Source organism: Mesoplodon bidens (genome assembly GCF_964165515.1).
Source record: "Mesoplodon bidens genome assembly, chromosome: 3".
Taxonomy (NCBI): Eukaryota; Metazoa; Chordata; class Mammalia; order Artiodactyla; family Ziphiidae; genus Mesoplodon; species Mesoplodon bidens.
Genome location: NC_138178.1, coordinates 123,613,418 through 123,632,444, shown reverse-complemented (window position 1 = coordinate 123,632,444; position 19,027 = coordinate 123,613,418). Strand labels below are relative to the sequence as shown.

General features: G+C 37.5%; 1 protein-coding gene across 1 annotated transcript; it reads right to left on the bottom strand.

Annotated features, from left to right (window-relative positions):
- Nucleotides 1-10,507: 10,507 nt before the first annotated feature.
- Nucleotides 10,508-18,465, bottom strand: DORIP1 (dopamine receptor interacting protein 1). The gene is made up of 5 exons (XM_081227140.1): nucleotides 18,362-18,465; nucleotides 15,325-15,849; nucleotides 13,473-13,562; nucleotides 12,137-12,271; nucleotides 10,508-11,298 (listed from the first exon to the last, which is right to left on the bottom strand). Exons 2-5 carry the CDS (start codon nucleotides 15,846-15,848, stop codon nucleotides 11,115-11,117), a joined length of 933 nt encoding a protein of 310 aa, XP_081083266.1. The 5' UTR covers nucleotide 15,849; nucleotides 18,362-18,465; the 3' UTR covers nucleotides 10,508-11,114.
- Between the last annotated feature and the right edge of the window lie 562 nt (nucleotides 18,466-19,027).

The following is a 19,027-nucleotide window of genomic DNA, read 5'->3' as shown; positions in this document are numbered from 1 at the left end:
TGACTGGTAAATAATTGAGGCTGCATCTCTAAGTGATAAGGACACTTAAAATTTTCATTCTGTAAGCTACACCAATATAATCACACTTAAAAATTGAATACTTTGTATTATTTAGTATAGTCTATTCAAATTTCCCTTGTCTCAAAAATTTTTTTCTGTTAGTTGGTTGAGTCAGGATCTAAATAAGGTTTATACATTGCATTTGACTGTTACATCCCTAAGTCAATTTTAATCTCTACCAGTCACTGCCCTCCTCCCCCTTTTCATGCCATTTACTTGTTAGTAAATGTGATTGTTCGTCTCGTAGATTGTTCCACATTCTAGATCTGGCAGATTGCTTTTTGTGTGTTTTGTTTGACTTACTGTCCTATTCTGCAAATGTTCTATAAACTAACTGATGGCTGCAGAGTCTTCATTAGATTCAGGTTTGTTTGTTTTTTGCAAGCATAGTTGATGCTGCATATACCTCCTATTGTATTGCATCTGAGGCATATTATGTCTGGTTATCCCACTTTTAGTGATGCTAACATTAATCATAGTTTGGGTTCAGTTGCCAACCTGATGGCTTCGTTATCAAGTTCCCCATCAAACTCTCACCAGATGGTTTTAGCAGCTATTAGTGACTACTGCTGGATCCATTATCATACTGAGTTGTAAAACAGTAGTTTTCTAACTCTGCCATTCCTTCTGCATTTATTAGCTGGAATTCTATAAAGGGAAGCATTTCTTCATCACTTATTTGGGTACCTTGAGATACGGTCTATTAAGGAAAGGCTGGGGAAATTGTGTGATTCATTCCTTTCTCAATCTTTAATGAATTAGTGCCCTAAAAAACTCCAAAGGTGATCAAGTATCATGAACTCATGATTTTTTTTAATATATTTGTTTGAATATATGTGTTTAAATCAACACATCTTAAGCCTGTGTATAAGATTAAGTTTCATTGAAAGCCTCCTTGCTTTTAAAGAATTATTTTCACATAATTTAAAATAAAGACAAACTTACAGAGATGTTGTAAGAGTAATATAAAAAATTACTATATACCTTTTTCAAGGTACACCAGTTTTTGACATTTGGCCACACTTGTTTTATCATCCTTTCATCTTTTTCAAGCCATCTGAAAGTAGGTTGCACACATTGTCTTTTTATCCCTAAATACTTAAGCACATATGTCCTAAGCATAAGGATATTCATTCTCTTATTAACCACAGTTCAGGTATCAGATTCAAGCATTGTTGTGTTTTGGCTTTTCCTTTTCATTTTCTTCCTCAGATCTAGAATCTCTAAATGGTATTTAGAGGTCCCAGTGTTTTGGTTGTGTTTTCTGCTACTGAGTTATCCTTGCTTCTGGCTATTCAATAGGCAGAGTCAGGAAATACCTCCTTTAAAATTTTACTTTATTTTACTTGAATTCTTGGATTTTAATGTTTTTTACTTAGCTTGAAAATATTGGTTTCTATCAACATTAACATAATTTAATTACCTATTTGATTTGTTTTACAACATATTTATAATGTTTTCAAAATAACAATACTGATATAAATAATAAGACCAATGAATGTAGTTGAGTCCTTTGTGACATTTTTTTGTCCTTAGAATATATTTCACAAGGATCAAAAATAAAAATACTGGTTTTAGAGTCAAATGAAGTGATATTTTTATTTGGTTAAAGCATAATTGATTCATGTACAGTGAGGCTATTTTAATTGAGGTTTTAATTTTTAGAACTATACTTTCTAATCTAATTTTATTTTTAAATTATATGGAATATTTACTTGACTACAAAGTTGAAACTATATGAGAAGATGCATTCACGGAAGTTTTGTCTGCATTTCCTTCTCTTTCACTCTTAATTTTTATTACTTTATAGGTAATCATTTTTATTAGATGCTTGTTCCATTATTTCATTTTGAAAAAATCCTTCCCCATTTCTTTACCAAAAAAATAGCATACTATAAAAACACTTTTTTCCACTTAAAATATTCTGGAGATTATGTCATGTTAATATATTAAGATAATTCTTAATCTTTTTTAAGATTACTTAGTACCTTGCTGTGTAGATATACCATAGGACTTTTATCTAGTCTTGTGCTGATGGACATTTGGGTTGTTTTTAGACTTTTGCATTTACAAATAATGCCACAATGAATTGCCTTGTGCATTTGTCATTTTGTGTTTTGAGCACATATATATATATTTTTTTTTTGGTGGTACGCGCGCCTCTCACTGCCGTGGCCTCTCCCGTTGTGGAGCACGGGCTCCGGACGCGCAGGCTCAGCGGCCATGGCTCACGGGCCCAGCCGCTCCGCGGCACGTGGGATCCTCCCGGACCGGGCCACGAACCCGTGTCCCCTGCATCGGCAGGCGGACTCTCAACCACTGCGCCACCAGGGAAGCCCCTGAGCACATATTTTTTAGAAGTAGAATTTCCGGGCTAAAGTGTAGATGATATGCAATTTTCCTAGATCATGCCTGTTTTAGTTCAGGCTGCCATAGGCTAAATACCACAGACTGAGCAGAAATTTATTTCTCACAGTTCTGAAGGATGGAAGTCCAAGACCAGGGTGCCAGCATGGTCAGGTTCTGGTGAGAGCTTCTTCAGGGTTGCAACTTCTGACAACTTCTCACATCCTCACATGAAAGAGAGTAGAGAAGGGGAGTAAGCTCTCTCATGACTTTTATAAGGACACTAATCCCATTAATGAGGGCTCCATCTTCATGACCTCATCTAATCATGATTACCTCCCAAAGAGCTCACCTAATACCAACACGGCAGCAGTGGGGGGGGGGGGCAGGGGGTAGGGTTTCAGTATTTAAATGTCGAAGAAACACAAACCTCCCATCCATAACATTGCCCAATTCTCCCAAGACGTACCATTTTCCATTCCCATCAACAATAGAAAAGAGGACCTTATAGGCTGTTTTTATTAGTTCACCTACGCAGTGTCCTATTAACAGGTAACACTTGGGGGCTTCCCCGGTGATGCAGTGGTTAAGAATCCGCCTGCCAATGCAGGGGACACGAGTTAGAGCCCTGGTCTGGGAAGATCCCACATGCCGCAGACCAACTAAGCTCATGCACAACTACTGAGCCTGCGCTCTAGGGCCTGCGAGCCACAACTACTGAAGCCCATGTGCCTAGAGCCCGTGCTCCTCAACAAGAGAAGCCACTGCAATGAGAACCACGCACCACATCGAAGAGTATCCCCCGCTGGCCGCAACTAGAGAAAGCCCACGCGCAGCAACGAAGACCCAACGCAGCCAAAAATAAATAAATAAAATAAATTTATACATAAAAAAAAGGTAATACTTGGTTTCATGTTCTTTTTGGTTCAAATTATGTCTAATATTAAAATATAATTAAAGACATGAAAAACTTCTTATTTTTAGAGTACATGAAAAGTGCCTTAAACCTTATTGAGTAAGGCAGGATCTAAATAAGGATGAACCAATCACTTTTGTTGTCCTGATTAGAAAGAAAGTATTGGAAAGGATATTCTTGTGTGTGCCCTGAGGACAGTTAGAGTTTAAGTAAGCAGGGGTCCTCGAATCTAATAAGGTAGGTGTTTCCAATGAATAGTGGACTATGTCTCAAAAACTTTTAGAGCCAGATGGCAGATAAACTATTTTGGACTGTATCTGGTGGATAAACGATTTTGAGCAGGAACAAGATATGATATTTCATTATTATTTAGTATCTAGGAAAACTTAAGCTATTCACTTTCCTCCAACATTTTTACTTTTGCTTTATTTGTTTTTGCTTTTCAAACTAATTCATGAATTTAACTTTTTTTTTTTTTACTTTTCTGATATTATAGTTTGTTCTGTGAGCTTATTTGCCACAGAAAGAGCAGCAATGGTTTTCAGTGTGAACTGAAAACTTCATTGTGAACTTGAAATCTTCACACAGAATTTATTCATCTCCTGCAGCAGCACTACTTACCTACTAATTTAATTTCTTAATAGAATATTGAGGACCTCCCTGGTGGTCCAGTGGCTAAGACTTCACACTCCCAATGCAGGGGGCCCGGGTCTGATCCCTGGCCTGGGAACTAGATCCCACATGCATGCCGCAACTAAGAGTTCGCATGCCTCAACTAAAAGATCCCTTATGCTGCAACTAAGAACCAGCGCAGCTAAACAAACAAATAAATAAATATTTTAAAAAATAGAATATTGAAAGAGGAGTCAACAGTAACTGTAGCAGGACTTCCCTGGTGGCGCAGTGGTTAAGAATCTGCCTGCCAGTTCAGGGGACACAGGTTCCAGCCCTGGTCTGGAAAGACCCCACATGCCACGGAGCCACTAAGCCCATGCGCTCTAGAGCCTACGCTCTAGAGCCTGCGAGCCACAGCTACTGAAGCCCACATGCCTAGAGACCATGCTCTGCAACAAGAGAAGCCACCGCAATGAGAAGTCCATACAAGGCTTCCGCAAGGAAGAGTAGCCCCCGCTCGCAGCAACTAGAGAAAGCCCGCACGCAGCAACGAAGACCCAACACAGCCAAATCAAAAAACAAAAACAAAAACAAAAATAACTGTAGCAAACACTTTCATGGTGTTTACTGTGTGCTGGGCACTACGTGCTATAATAATAATTCATCAAATCTTCACTGCAACCTTATGAGATATATTCTATTATTATCTTCATTTTACAGTTAGCAAACTGGGAACAGAAGAGTTAAGTAATAGGACCAAAGCCACACAACTAATGACAGAGTCCAAATTTGGACCCAGGCAATTTGGTTTCAGAGCCTAGGCATTTAACTGCCATACTCTTGCCCCTAATTGACATCAAGAAAATCAGTAGTCGAGAACTGATGGTAATAAAGAGAATCCAGTGGTAATGTGATCACGTAACACGATTCACCTCAAAAGTCTGGAATTCCATTATTTTTTTCCTAGGTGAAAAATGTCAATCCTGAATTAAGTCTTCTGGCATTTCCATAAACTCTCTAGGGACAGGAATTCCTAACCCTTTTCAAAGAAGAGCTGAAGAAAGCAGAGAGGAGGCCAGAAACATGAGGGTTGTGGAAGTGATGAAGAAATCCCAGAAGTCAATTTACAGGTATAATTTGAGCTGGGTTGTTGTTGGCATAGAGCATAGTCAGCCTCACCAAGGACAACACCATTGTATGTTATCCCCAAGCTATTAGTGCTTATAGTGTCATAGAACTGAGGGAAAATTGTACTTGCCTTGCCCAAATTTTAAAGGCCAGAAAGTTCAGGAATGGGTCTTGCTCCGTCCTTTACATTCTATACTGAGGAGCTTCTGCCACCTAGTGTTCATATAGAAAATGGTAAGCGTTTGGAATCACCAATCCTGTCCCTCCACAAATCCAGGAGTATTTAAAGAAGACTGGTCCCAATGGCTGTCTCATTTTTTTCTCAAGTTATCTTCCCTCCAATGAGAATTAGAAAATATTTGATATTATTAATTCTTTGTGGAAGAAAGAATTAATAGAAAGAAAGAACTTCAGCTACAATAAATTTCTTTTAAAATTTGATGGGGTTTGAAATTTGTTTTATCTTTAATTTTAGGATTTATAGCTTTCTAATGGAAATTAAAAATGGTTAGGCTTTGAAGTTAGACGTAGAGGCAATAATGAAACAGACAGAAAGGGGACAGGGCACAACCTTTAAAAGAATGACATAGCCATTGAGGACACAACAAAAACTGGTTGGAAACAACTAGGTCCAAGATGGCAGAAGATTCAGCTTCCAGTAGAACTTGAGCCTTATTATACATTCATTGTAATGTATTAGCATGCTAAATGACACACCCACAGGCACCATGACCGTTCTGAGACCAACCATAAAAGGCCAAAAATTGGGTGGTGGCCCAATTCCTGGAAATCTCCACCCTTTCTCCAAAATAGTTGGAATAATCCTCCCACTCATTAGCCTGTGAAATTATCCAGCTGATAAAAACTAACCACCCCATATTTTGGGGTCTCTTGCCTTCTGAGATGGCCCACACTCTGTCTGTGGAGTGTGTTTCTCCCAAGGCTGTTCTTGCCTTTTGAGATGGACCACATTCTATGGAATGTGTATCTCTCTAAATAAATCCACTTCTTACCTATCACTTTGTCTCTCACTGAATTCTTTTTGTGACAAAACATAAAACTTGAGCATCATTAAGTCCTGAGACCTGGTGTGTGATCTCAATTAAAATGCAGTGGTTCAAGTCCCAATCTGAGTTGTGCGGTTTCAATAGGACCTTACAATTGCCTTTGAAATCACAAGTTGAACAATCTGTAGTCTCTTTCCTCCAAAACCTCCTCCAGGGATGCTAGGTAGCAACCGGGAAAGGACTGTTTCAAAGACCTCACAGCAGTTGTCTGTAGAACCATCCCTCCTCTACTCAGAGCCTGAGGTGCTCACCCTGCCATAGTACTTCCCTCTGTAGAGTCATCATTGATTGACTCACTGTTCCCCCTTTTTAGACATGTGCATACCTCCAGGGCAGAAATCATTTCTAATTCTATTAGCAAGTAGTGGATATTAAGTATGTGTTAAATGGATGCTGCAGAGAAAGTATGTCTGCTATTAACTTGTTCCAGATTGTAGCCCTCAAATCAAGCTTAGCCTGCTTGGGCAAAGATTTCCCTAACCAGCTAACCATTTCATTTAAGCTTTAACCTGGTGTCTTTTTGACCTGAGCACAAATCAACTCTCCTGTGTTTCCTGTCTTCACTCCTCTTCTCCTTTCCTTCCTTCCCATATGTTGGGTATGCAGAACTATTTATCGTGCTGGTTTCCCCACTCTTCACAAACTCTCTCAGCCAACTTTTTCCTACTCTACTCTTAAAGCAAGCTAATTATGCTCAGTGTACTTTGATTTTTCTTTGTTACACTCTCTGCTAGATTAACAGGGAAATACAGAAAATCTATTTGGTTGTATCTGTTTGGAGACAGTCTATACCATCAGGGTCTTCTTGCTTCCCAACTCTGGCACCTGGGATACTAGTTTTGAAATGTAGGTAGAGGAACATAAAGGAATGACATCTTTCATAAAATAGAATAATGAGTTCTTGAAGATTTGAGAAAATAAAAGCATCTGAAGGCAAGTGTCCAGGTAGAAAGAAATGTCTGAACAGGTGACCATTGCAGTTTTCTTCAGAGTCTCACTTTCCTGTACACATTTTGTCAAGCTGATTACTTCTATCACCTCTATGCTGGCCCCCAGGAGTATACACTTCTTTCTTCAAAGCCTGAACTCCTTGGTTCTTGGTTTTCTTCAGTACTGTGGAGCCATGCTGGACTTTTCAAAAAGTCTTTACCAGTATGAACCAATGATTATAATTGGGTGGAGAAATCGTGGATGATCATTTTCTTCTTTACAGTTTTTTGGGTTTATTCATTTCTTACTAATTTATGTATTATTTTTATAATCATCTGAAAAATTAGACTTTACAAAATTCAAAGGGAAAAGAAGCAAGTAATAAAAATATAGCTAAGCGTACAAACAGCAGGTTTCTAATTTTACCACACTGTTGTCTGCACAACTCATAGGCTCCCCAAGCTCTTGTTCCATACCACATTATTTTTGAGGGCCTTACCAGAGTAGCTCACTTTTTCATTTTCAGTGGTACTCATTTTTTTTTTTTTTTTGTGGTACGCGGACCTCTCAGTGTGGCCTCTCCCACTGCGGAGCACAGGCTCCGGACGCGCAGGCTCAGCGGCCATGGCTCACGGGCCCAGCCGCTCCACGGCATGTGGGATCTTCCCGGACCGGGGCACGAACCCGTGTCCCCTGCATCGGCAGGCGGACTCTCAACAGTGGTACTCTTTTTGATACCTTATAGACCTCATTGAGAAAACAATGGATGGACTGTGGAACTGGTTGCTCTTTGAGGATAAAAGATTTTATATGCTCAGGTAGATATCAGCATATAAAGAAATCTTCTAGCTACAGAGCCCTCCCCACCAACTTCCTCAACTTCCCAGAAATAAAGTAAAAGGTTGTTTTTCCTGAGATCAAATTAAATTTGAAGTTAAAGGCCGTCCAGTTGACCAGACAGTGAACCCTGGGCCAGTTGGGTGGGTAGGAACCCTGTTTGTTAGTAAGGCATCAAGTGGTTAAAATGAACTTTAAAAGCTATGTGATCTTAACTTTTGATTTTAACAAAGGAAGGTGAGAAGAATATAAATGTTTGCAGTTTAGTAGTAGTAATTGCAGTCATTTTTACATGAACTGTTTACCTTTCCTGCTTAGGTATAGTGCATTACAATTATTGTCAAATAATTAAATGTTATTAATTCATTTAATTATAAAACTAAACTGTTGATATATGCTCAATACGTACAGCTTATTATGTGTCACAGTAGTCATCTGCTTATATAGCTTAGTTGTTTGCTCATACTCTTAAGAATGAAATAGAACCTAGGATTCACCCTAGTAAGCATGCCTGTGGTGGTGATCTTTGTTCCTCTTTCTCTTTGATTGGATCCGATCCAGTGACAATGCCTCAGATGTTAAGTCAACCCTAATAATGAGAAGCTACTTTGAAAGATAAATCTAAGATTATTTGTTAAGTTTTGGGTGGGGGGGGGCGGGTAAAGCTTCTTCGGCTGAAGAAAGGTTGGAGACTTCTTAAATGTTGGAGATTTCCCCTTAAGTTTGCTTTATTTGTTCTTTATCTCCCTTTGATTGAGGTGAGGGTTTTAAAATCATTTCTGTTCTCCCCATAGGTATAGTTGTGATTTGTGGCACTTTGATTAAAAATATATTCTGATTATTCCCTCGTATCTTTTGCCCATCCCCACCCCCAGCATTCCGATTTCTCTGTTTATGGTTATAAAAAATTTTCCATACCCTCACCTTCACATTTTGTGATAATCTTGTTTACTTCATATTTTTTCATCCCTTTTCTACTCACTATTTGGTCAGCAGGGAATAATTTCTTCAATTACCACCATAACAGCAAAATACCTATTATCCTTAAATCCAAACCATCTGGAGTCCAGAAGGCATACTTAAATTTCATTACACATTAATTCTGTTACTGATATGAGCTACTGCTTAAGTAATTTTTAAAAAGATCTGAAAAGTTCATTAGTAATAGAGAATCTAGGAGACTTGCCTGTACATGAAAGAGGTATAAAAAATATTTTTTATTAGCATGTTCAAGGTAGTCAAGATATTAACAAACATTTTAATCCTCACAACAACCCTGTGAGGTAGGTAAGTCATTGTTTTGTGACAAACTAGTATTAATCCAAATAAAGTGCAATTCATAAAAGAATAAATCTGCATCCGGAATAATTTTGTTAATGATACCATTTATGTATATGCTAATATTTGTGTTTTTGTATACTTTGATTCATGCAGTTGATTCATGCAGTAAGGTGTCCCCAGAAAAGTTTACTATAATCAAATCCTATTTAAATACATGTGGGAACAATTTAAATAAACTCTGGGGTGAATTTTTTAATAAAATAGATCACTATTTTGAGTAAATACTATGAATGTTCCTTTTTTACACAAAATAAAAAGGCATTCTCATCAACATTGCCCTCACATTTATTCATTCTTCAGTAAGTTATCTCAACATGGCACCAATGAAATGTAAGACTTAATTTATTGAATTAAACCTTAGCAATTTGGTATATGGCAGTGAACTGTGTTGCTGTGTAGAAATCTCCAAATATATTGCGCTCAATCTCAACCCAAAACCTAGGATGGACTATTTATTGAAAACACTAAAATAAATGATGATAAATTTCAAAAAGTATTTTCCCTTGAGAACATAACTTATTTTTTTCCTTTAACTTGCAAAAGGAAAAGAGATCTTAGGGTCTTTGAAAAGAAACATAATATTCTGATAACTATAAACTTCTGGTGATTTATATTACAAATCAAAGAAAGCCTCATGTTATCAATTTACTACTTATAAGGGAGCAAACAGATGTTATCCCCAAAATTTATGTATTTTTTCCTCTGTGCCAATATGACTTACTAGGAAGAGAAATACAGTTGACCCTTGAACAACATGGGTTTGAACTGTGTGGGTCCACTTATACGTTTATTTTTTTCAATAAATACATACTACAGTACTACATGATCCGAGGTTGTTTGAATCCGAGGATGTGGAACCACAGATATGGAGGGATGACTGTAAAGTTACATGGGGATTTTTGACCACGTGGGGTTCAGGGCCCCAGCCCCCGAGTTGTTCAAGGGTCAACTGTATTCCCAGGCACCCATTTTCTCTTAAATCCATATTTAAAGTACATTTCCATTATTCATCCAACATTAGTAAACATAGAGTTTGCCTAGCATTTTTTTTATAATTGTCTTATCTGCAAAATAAACTTTTACTAGAGAACTCCTATTACATTTAATTTAAACATTTAGATTAGTTATATAATTTATCTGTAACAATAACTTTAAGTTTGGGAGCTTAGTTAAGTTAAAATCCACTTAGTTAAGTTAAAATTTAACTTAAATTTAAGTTAAAATTTAAAGTATTAAAAGGTTTTTAATACTTTAACAAGTGGTTAAAGTAATTTACCATTACAAAGAAATAACTGAAGTCCAGAAAAACATTCTCACCAAAGTATTTTAAAAAACTGTTGCAGGAACATTAGGCAAATCAACAGATAAAATAGACTAAGCCATCTATAAGTTGTACATTCAAATCCATACTAGATCCAGTAGTGCACTTTGGATTATAGTGAGGTAGGGCAAATAAACACAGTCAGATACATTTTGAACTGTTAAATTTATATAAACTGAAAATTGACTTATACCCAGGTTTTATTTGTATATCCAAAAAGAAAAACTGAGAATTCAAATGATGAAGTATTTTCTCGGATTCAAAGACAGAACTGTTAAAAACCTTTGAGGTACATATACAAAGTCTACAAGATATATTTTATTTCAACATAAAATATGCTTGTATAAAAATAACCTGGGATATAGAAAAAAGAAATACAAACATTTTTGCATAGATTCTCTATATACCTGGGGCTAAACACTAGATAATACACCTCTGAAACTAATATAGCTGAACTATTTCCTTGGATACCAAGTATATACAACATAAAAGCCCTTCATCTGGGGGAGCATGGGAAGGAGGGAAAACAATTTAATTTAGCATCAGTCTATATTTATTTTTCTGTTGCTCGGATATAAACTAATGATGACAAGAGGAGAAACTCTGGGGGTTTATTTAACAAAATTAAATTCACATTTCTGAGGCCATCATAGTGCATCCAATGTCCATCAATTTGAAAAGCTGCAGAATAATGATGTTCCTCTTTGTTAAACAGTGTGGCACCTTCCAACAAATACCTGCAAATTAAATGACAAAGTGTAGCAGAAAATCACAATACTTTGTTCTTGAGAAAAACATTCCCTAAATTCTTAACTAATAAAAAACTGGGATTATTTACATTCTATTCTCTGTAAAAGATATCCGTCTGTAAAAATCATGTATTATAATTGGTAATTTGGAGAAAGATGTTTAAGAATTTTAAAAATTGATATAATTTAAGAATTTTTAAAAGCATATTTTAACAGATTAACCCATAATCTGCATGGTTCTGTTATATAAGAGAAAACACACACAAGAAAATTTTTAAGGCAAAAAGTTAAAAGAACACTGTATGTCCTAATTTGTATGTAGATATCTTAATCTAATGATGACAGTAACATTTTATGTTTAAATGATGACCTCATACTATACACTACTTTGACTTGAAATACAAGTAATAGCCAACCAGAATTTACTATTTACTATCTCTCAGGTACTAAACACTTCACATGTGCTATCTTATTAAATCCTCACAATAATGGCACCAGATAGATACTGTTATCTCTGTTCAATAGATAAGAAAACTGATGTGTAAACTGGTTGTTACTGGCTCAAGGTCACATAGCTTGTAAGGTAGGGCTATTCCATAGTCTATTCCATAGTCTAAGCACCTAACCACTATGCACACTGCCAGCAATGACTCCCTGCAGTAGATTCTGACCTTATCCAGGATACATAAATTTAGAGACAGCTATGACTTTTCCAACAATACGTATTTCCCTTAAGGGCTACTCAAAATCATGATAGAATAGCAAAAAAATATAGAAATAAATTTATTTTTTACTAGTTTTATAAAACAAACAAAAAAACACATACTTGTGATCACATAAATCCAAGTAATAGGGTACATATGCCAGATCTTCAGATTTCCAATGCTGCATATTTAAGACAACAAAAGGGGGTGCCCCGTGGCAGAACACTCGTTGGGAAAATTCCCTTAGGCCACCACACCTAAAATTGAAAATAGGCATGAACTTTACTACGCTTGGGACAAAGCTGCCTTTTATCACTCTGGGTTGCCTTTATTACATAATTTCATAATAAGCATAATTATCTATTTTAGGTATGGGTATATATCAACAGTATGGCTATATTAATACCTTATATGCCTAATTCCGAGAGTTAATAAACTTTGAGATTCTCTATGTAGGAAATGATACTTTTAAAACTCCAGGAAAGGCTAGCTATATTTATCTAAGCTTATAAAAACATGTATCTTTTAGACTGATAGAAAAGTTTTTATTTGTAAATACATTTTTCTTTCTCTAGGCTGGTTTCAAATGGGAATAATGGCAGAGAGAGAATAAGATGACTCTTACAGTCTTCTTTAGACTGGATGAAATTCCCTAATTGCTTCCTTTTGCCATTAGGATGAAGCAAATTCTGTTTTCTTAGTAGTATCAGGTATTAAGCATATGGATCAGAATAAAACAAACACAATTATACAGTAAAATCTCGATTAACCGGAATGCTCAGGGCACAGTATTTTGGTTAAAAAACACTGACTAAACTAAGTTACCAGAAAACAATTTTGTTTCAGTATTTGTTGCAAAAATACACTAGTTCACTTTCTGGACTTAAGTACAATTAACTGAAGGTATTTTATTCTTTCCTTCTTTTGTGATTAATTAGGTGTAGGATCACCCTTCTAAATATTAATTCTCATTGCACAATACTGTAGATATAAAAATTGTTGAGACTGGGATGAATATGTTCTGCCCCTTTGGATTTCCTTTTTCTTTTCTTTTTTTTTTTTAACCACGTTGAACTTTTTGGTTGTCATTTACCTCTTTCTCCTAAATGAGGAGTGCAGAAAAATATCCAGTTAATTGAGGGTCCCGATTAGCTATGTTCCGGTTAACCAAGGTTTTATTGTACCTACTCAGCAGTGGGGAAAAAAAGAAAAGGCATTTGCTTTGTATTCATCAAGTAACTGTAGTATTATATTCTATATAGTGATATTGATAATGACAACACAGCATAAAATGGCATAGTAAACTAGAAGGTGTTAAGATTCCAAAACTATTAGGCTTTCTAAATACTTATGAGTTGCTATTTCATAAAATATTAACATCAAAGAACATACCAGTACAGGTTTCTTCATAAAAAAACATACAAATACTTTCATCTTAAATGTCTATCATACACTCACCCACACTCTTCACACAGTTCAATCCTGGAACAGAATAACTCATCCACAGCCAGTCGTATCAAGTTTCCATGTGGAATTTCTTGGGGAGGACTACAACAATTGCAAAATGCATGTAAGAACTGCTTCAATATTTTATATGTAAATACATTATTAGGATAACAAATTTTACAGGTCATTCATTATTAGAAAACCACATATCAAAGTATAACCTCTGTTATTCATCTTTGTATTTCTTATAGACAGTATAGAAACCAGTTGAACTTAATAAACATTAATGAATGAAGCTTTCAAGAAACATTAAATCTTTCTGTAAACTGATCCTGAAACAGGCAGTCGTTACTTTAAAAATTTCCGAGAGGATTCAATAGAGTGGATTCTGGTCTTGATGGAAGAAAGCAGGTCCCAGAATTAGGAGAGTAGCTGCTTAGTTACCTGACTCAATGCAAGTTACAGCCATTGTTGGCTTCAGTTTCCTGATTTGTTAAAAAAAAAAATTTTCCTACATACTTCAGAGGTTGTTTTAAACATAGGATTAAAAAACAGGCAAAAGACTTAAAAAGTTATATAGAGTATAATGAAAAATATTTTATTGAGAGGCATAAAATACTAGTATTAATATAGGACTGTAAATATTTCATTATAGTTTCAAAAGATATACATGTAAAAAGAAACTGGTTTTTTAAAAACAAGGCAAATTTCTGAAACACTTTCTTGAGTCCATTATGATTTAGAGTAACAATATTTTCCCCTGATTTCAAAACCAACATCATCATATCAGCAATACAGGAAAATGGACAAAGTGTATTTCAGAACAAGAGAGACATTAATTGGTAGACCCTAAAAAAAATAACATATCTTCAGCTTTCCCTAAGTAGCATGATGTTATAATACAGTATTAAAGTAAATATGCTATACAGAAAGTGTGAATTTAATAAGTTCAGGTATGTGACATACATTCCCAAAAGGGAGCAAATCTATTAGGCTGTTTTTCTGGACCACAGGGCCAAGCAGGCTTTCTGACAACAATGTGTTTGCTTCTGTTTTTCTGGACCACAGGGCCAAGTAGGCTCTCTGACAACAATGTGTTTGGGTCTGTTTCTCTGTCCTGTTTTTTTTTTTTTCCCACTGGCAATTATCCCTTTTCTTGCTCATGTCCCCTGGGGGCATTAATGTTTCCCAATACTCTACTAGGGCTTGCCAGTTTGGCCTTCCTCCCTGTCATTTACCAGCTTGGAGGTCTTTCTTCTCTCCGAAAGCCAAAAATACTCAGCAAGCGATCAGAACCTTTATAGCCAATGAAAAATTCCTCACATCCAGGTCCTCTTCAGGTATTAACATTCCAAGTTTGGGGTTCCTGTCTCTAATTATGCCCTGGCTATGACATGGAGTACTTCCAATCTTCCTGTTCATGTAGAACTAGCCTACCTGACAGAGATCCATTCAGAGTGAAACATCCCAATATAGTATTAAGTGTTGTTCAAGAGGCTAAATTTGTGACACAAGGAATTAGTTATCTTCACAGTCATATTAGTAAATTCTGAGCAAGAGGAAAACATTTTGCATACTGAATAGTTCATTACTTTGCAAGTGAAATAGTTATCAACTGGTTTTGTAAAGTAAATTCTGAGATGTTTGGATGTAATAGAAGAGTTACATTTTTGTCATGGGACCTAATAAAGAGTCTTGCATTTGCGTGGTTGCTTTATGTGTAAGTTGTTACACAGGTCTATACTTTAAGAAGTACTTTGACTATATCTATCTACCTACCTCCCTAACTCTATATATATCATTCATTATAAAAAAGTATACTATTTTTGCTAAAAGTGACAAAACAGACTTTAGAGCAACTTACTTTATATTAATTGTGCGCTGCTGATCTTCCTGCACTCGAGTTGGGCATCGCCAGTTGGAACAGTAACTCTCTTGTATGGTCGACATGAGATTTTCAAGATTTTTTGTAAAATTATCATGCTCATTCCCAAACAAATCAATTATTAATGAAGCTTTATGAACTTCAGATTTGTATTGCTGTTTTTCCATTTTGTCCCAAATCCAAAGTAGCTTCACAGTTGTAAAACTGTAGGTGTCCATTAAATAAAGAAAACAGTCTATAAACTCTCTACCTAAATGAAGAGAGAGTTCCCTGGGGAAATTTTCATTTTCATTGAGAATAACATACAATAACATCAAGAATCCATCTATGGTGCAGGTATTTTTCAGTCTTATTTCAACATAGAGTGGTGTACAGGATACTGCTTTGCGGCCAGCTTTGATAGTAAAAACACCTCCCCAAGGAAGAACAGGCCTCCAAAATGAGCGATCTTGGTTATAGTTATTTTTAATTGATGCTTTGATCTCTTCAAACAGTGTCTTCATCCTGCATTTTAAAAGTTTAAGATAGTACTTGTGAATTTGACTTTATATTTTAAATGCATGAGATATGTTTAAATGAAAATAAAGGTATCTAAAGATTCAAATTAAATTTGATTAGCTGGACCCCCAATGTAACAAAAAAATTTAAAACAAGCTATGAGCCATTTTTGGGCAAACAGCATGGTCTCTGGAAAGACCATTTAAGAAGCTGCAACCTTTTCTTGAGGTACGGAATGGTCATTTGATAGGCCTTTATATTAATTATATTGCAGATTTTATCAGTCATAGAGGAAAACCCTGTAATAAAAAAATCCTAAATAAAAATAAAACTATTTAAAGATACAGTCTAAATTTGGTGGGTGTATTCCTAATGTAAACCTCTTCCTCCCCTCAAAATATAAGCTGTACTTCATTTTCTTGATAATATCTGTGGCTCCACTTATGAAATTGATAATGGAATTCTTTGTTGGGCTACAGAATAATGACCAACTGGCTTTGAAAGACAACATATGAAGAGTAATTGTGAGAACTTAATTGAATAGTAGCACAGCTAAAACAAAAATCATTTCTATGCACTTTGGGATTTTTACTTGAAATTTAGGACCATACTAGATACCCTAAAATTTTAAATACAGAGGCCGTGCTGGGAAGAGCTGATTCAGAACTTGATAATTATCTTGATTCCTCTCTGCATGTTTTGGGAATGAACTGAGGTGTCCTCCCTATTTAAACTGGTACCTATCTTTCCCTCAAACTTGAGGATAGCTAAGCACTTGGTTTTAACGTCATTGACAGTATTCTAATAAACATATTGGTGTCATATGTATGTTATATAAAGCAAAATTGAAAAAAATTAAAGAATGAGGTCCTAATGAAACTGAATTGAAAAAATTGCTTTACTTTATTTGGGACAAACACATGTCTAAACTAAAAACATCACAGGGTTTTCCAGTATGTTTCATCCTTCTGTTTTCATGAAAACGGGAAGCACCTGAGGAATAGGAACAGAGAAATTAGTGACTGAGGTCAGGGTCTTACTTTGTCTTTTCAAGTGCCACCATCCTCCCAAGCACAATAGGAATCCAACACTCAGTGTTGCAGACCTATGTGTTTTGTGTGAAAAAGTAAGTTCAAACCGATTTTGTAACACTAGCAGACTAAAAATTCAGTTTTACCACACACACAGAGTATTTTTGACTTAGGCAAGATACTGTGGACTCTAAAATATTCAACACTATATTTAGCCTGAAGTGTAGATGTTTATATATAGTTGCTAACATGTGGGCTCTAGTTAACCACTTAGGAATAAGAGGGAGTGGAAAATTTAGAGCCTAGGAAACACAAACTCAGTTTCTTCTAAATGAAGAAGAAATGCTTCAGAGCATATTTTTTAAAAATCACAAGGCATTTAAATACTTTAAAAATGAAAAAAACTTTCTTCATGGTTTGACTGATTCCTGTTGCATTTTAAAGAACTCTGTAGCAAGGTCATATGATTAAGAGCCCAAGTTCAGATTCCTAAATGTTGCACTGGAAAGGAACTGTAAATTTCTGTAGTATTTTTTTGCCAAATTATCTTTTATACATGACCAAATGAGTAACTATAGCTCTGTAAAGCAAGTTACACTCTAAGAGAATTAAACTACAATTATATATATATATTAAAAAATATATACACATACATAAAATGAAACTAATTTCTTTAGGCTTTTTCTGGGGGGAAAAAAGGAGGTAAGAGAGGATGGAAAGAATTAGAAGACAGTGTAGCTTCTGCAGTACCGTGGTGATTTGTTACAAAGTAAATTACAAAAAAAAAAAAAAAAAAAAACGGCTAAAAGAGATAGAAAAATGGCTGCAAAGAGCTTTACTTAAAATTGTCTTAAGTTTTGGCCACACCGTCAAAAACATCGTTTAGAAGCCCTGGAGAAGGTATTCTGCTGGCTTTTTCCCCCTGCCTCAACATGCACTCCAGTTTGAATAAATCTGGAAAACTCCCTGGACTTCTATTTCCTTGGCAAAATGACACATTTCTTCTGCAGTCGTTTCCAGGGGTGACAATCTGTACTCCACGCAGGTCGTGAGGACCAGACCATTTGCCCAAGGCATTGAGTGCCGGACGCCCTAACAGCTCGGGGGTCCCAAGGGTACCCTCCCGAGTCAGCGCCCCAAAATAATCTGGAAAACGGCCCTGAGCTCCCGCTCGAAGCAGCTCCGGGCTGGGCGCAAGGACTGGCTGGGGGCGCGGTGGGCGCTCACCTCCGCCCCCCGCACTCCGGCCACGCCCACCCCGCCCCGGGTCCGCAGCACCGGGGAAGGCCTGGCACTGAGGGCTGGCCGTGCACGGCGGGCGGGTCCCCGAATCTGGAGCCGGTGAAAGGGCTGGGCGTCACCTGCCCGCCTCCAGGCAGTGGCCCGATGAGCGCCTGGGACTGCGGGTAATGGGCGGGAGGGCCGGGCCGCGGAAGGCGTTCTCACACCGGCCAGTCTCCGTCCACCAGGAAGCCGACTTTTCGTACCTCCCCGGGGACCGAAAACCGCCGGTGCTCCCGCACCCGTCGCCGCCGCCGCTTGCTCATGGAGAGCCCGTGCCGCCGCCGCCTCATCTATTAGAACCTCCGGCAGTCTCGGCCTCCCCCGGCGTGAGCGCTGGGCCCCGGCACAGCCTCCATCGCACTCGCCGCGGCGGCAGCCACAGCAGCTCCAGCGCCCAGGCCCGATCCGACCGGACCCACGGAGCCAGGACCGCGGGACGCGTAGCTTCTTATTACGGAGGAAGAGTCGGCCTGACCTCCGCCCCCCTCCCCCCAGCCCCCAGTCCCCAGTCCCCAATCCCCAGTCCCCAGTGTCCAGTGCCAGTGCCCAGCAGCCTGACGGTGCTGCTGCGCAGGCGCGAAGACGCCCCTGCCAAAAGTCCGTGTGTTGGGTGTATATACAGCTTTCGTATTCGCCCAATGGGAACCAGGATCAGGTGCATGGGGCGGGACCTCGCGGAGAGGGGCGGTGTTCCAGTGTTAGAAAATGGGTGGGGCAGCCGGAAGTGGGCAGAGTTTGCACGGAGGCGGAACTTTGTTGGCAAACCTGCTCGGCTTCTTGAGGCTTGTAACGTTTTAGGACTTGGCTTGATTTTGGTTTGCTTCTACGTCTCGTCTTTTCAAATTCTTAACTCAGAAGAGGAAAGCTTT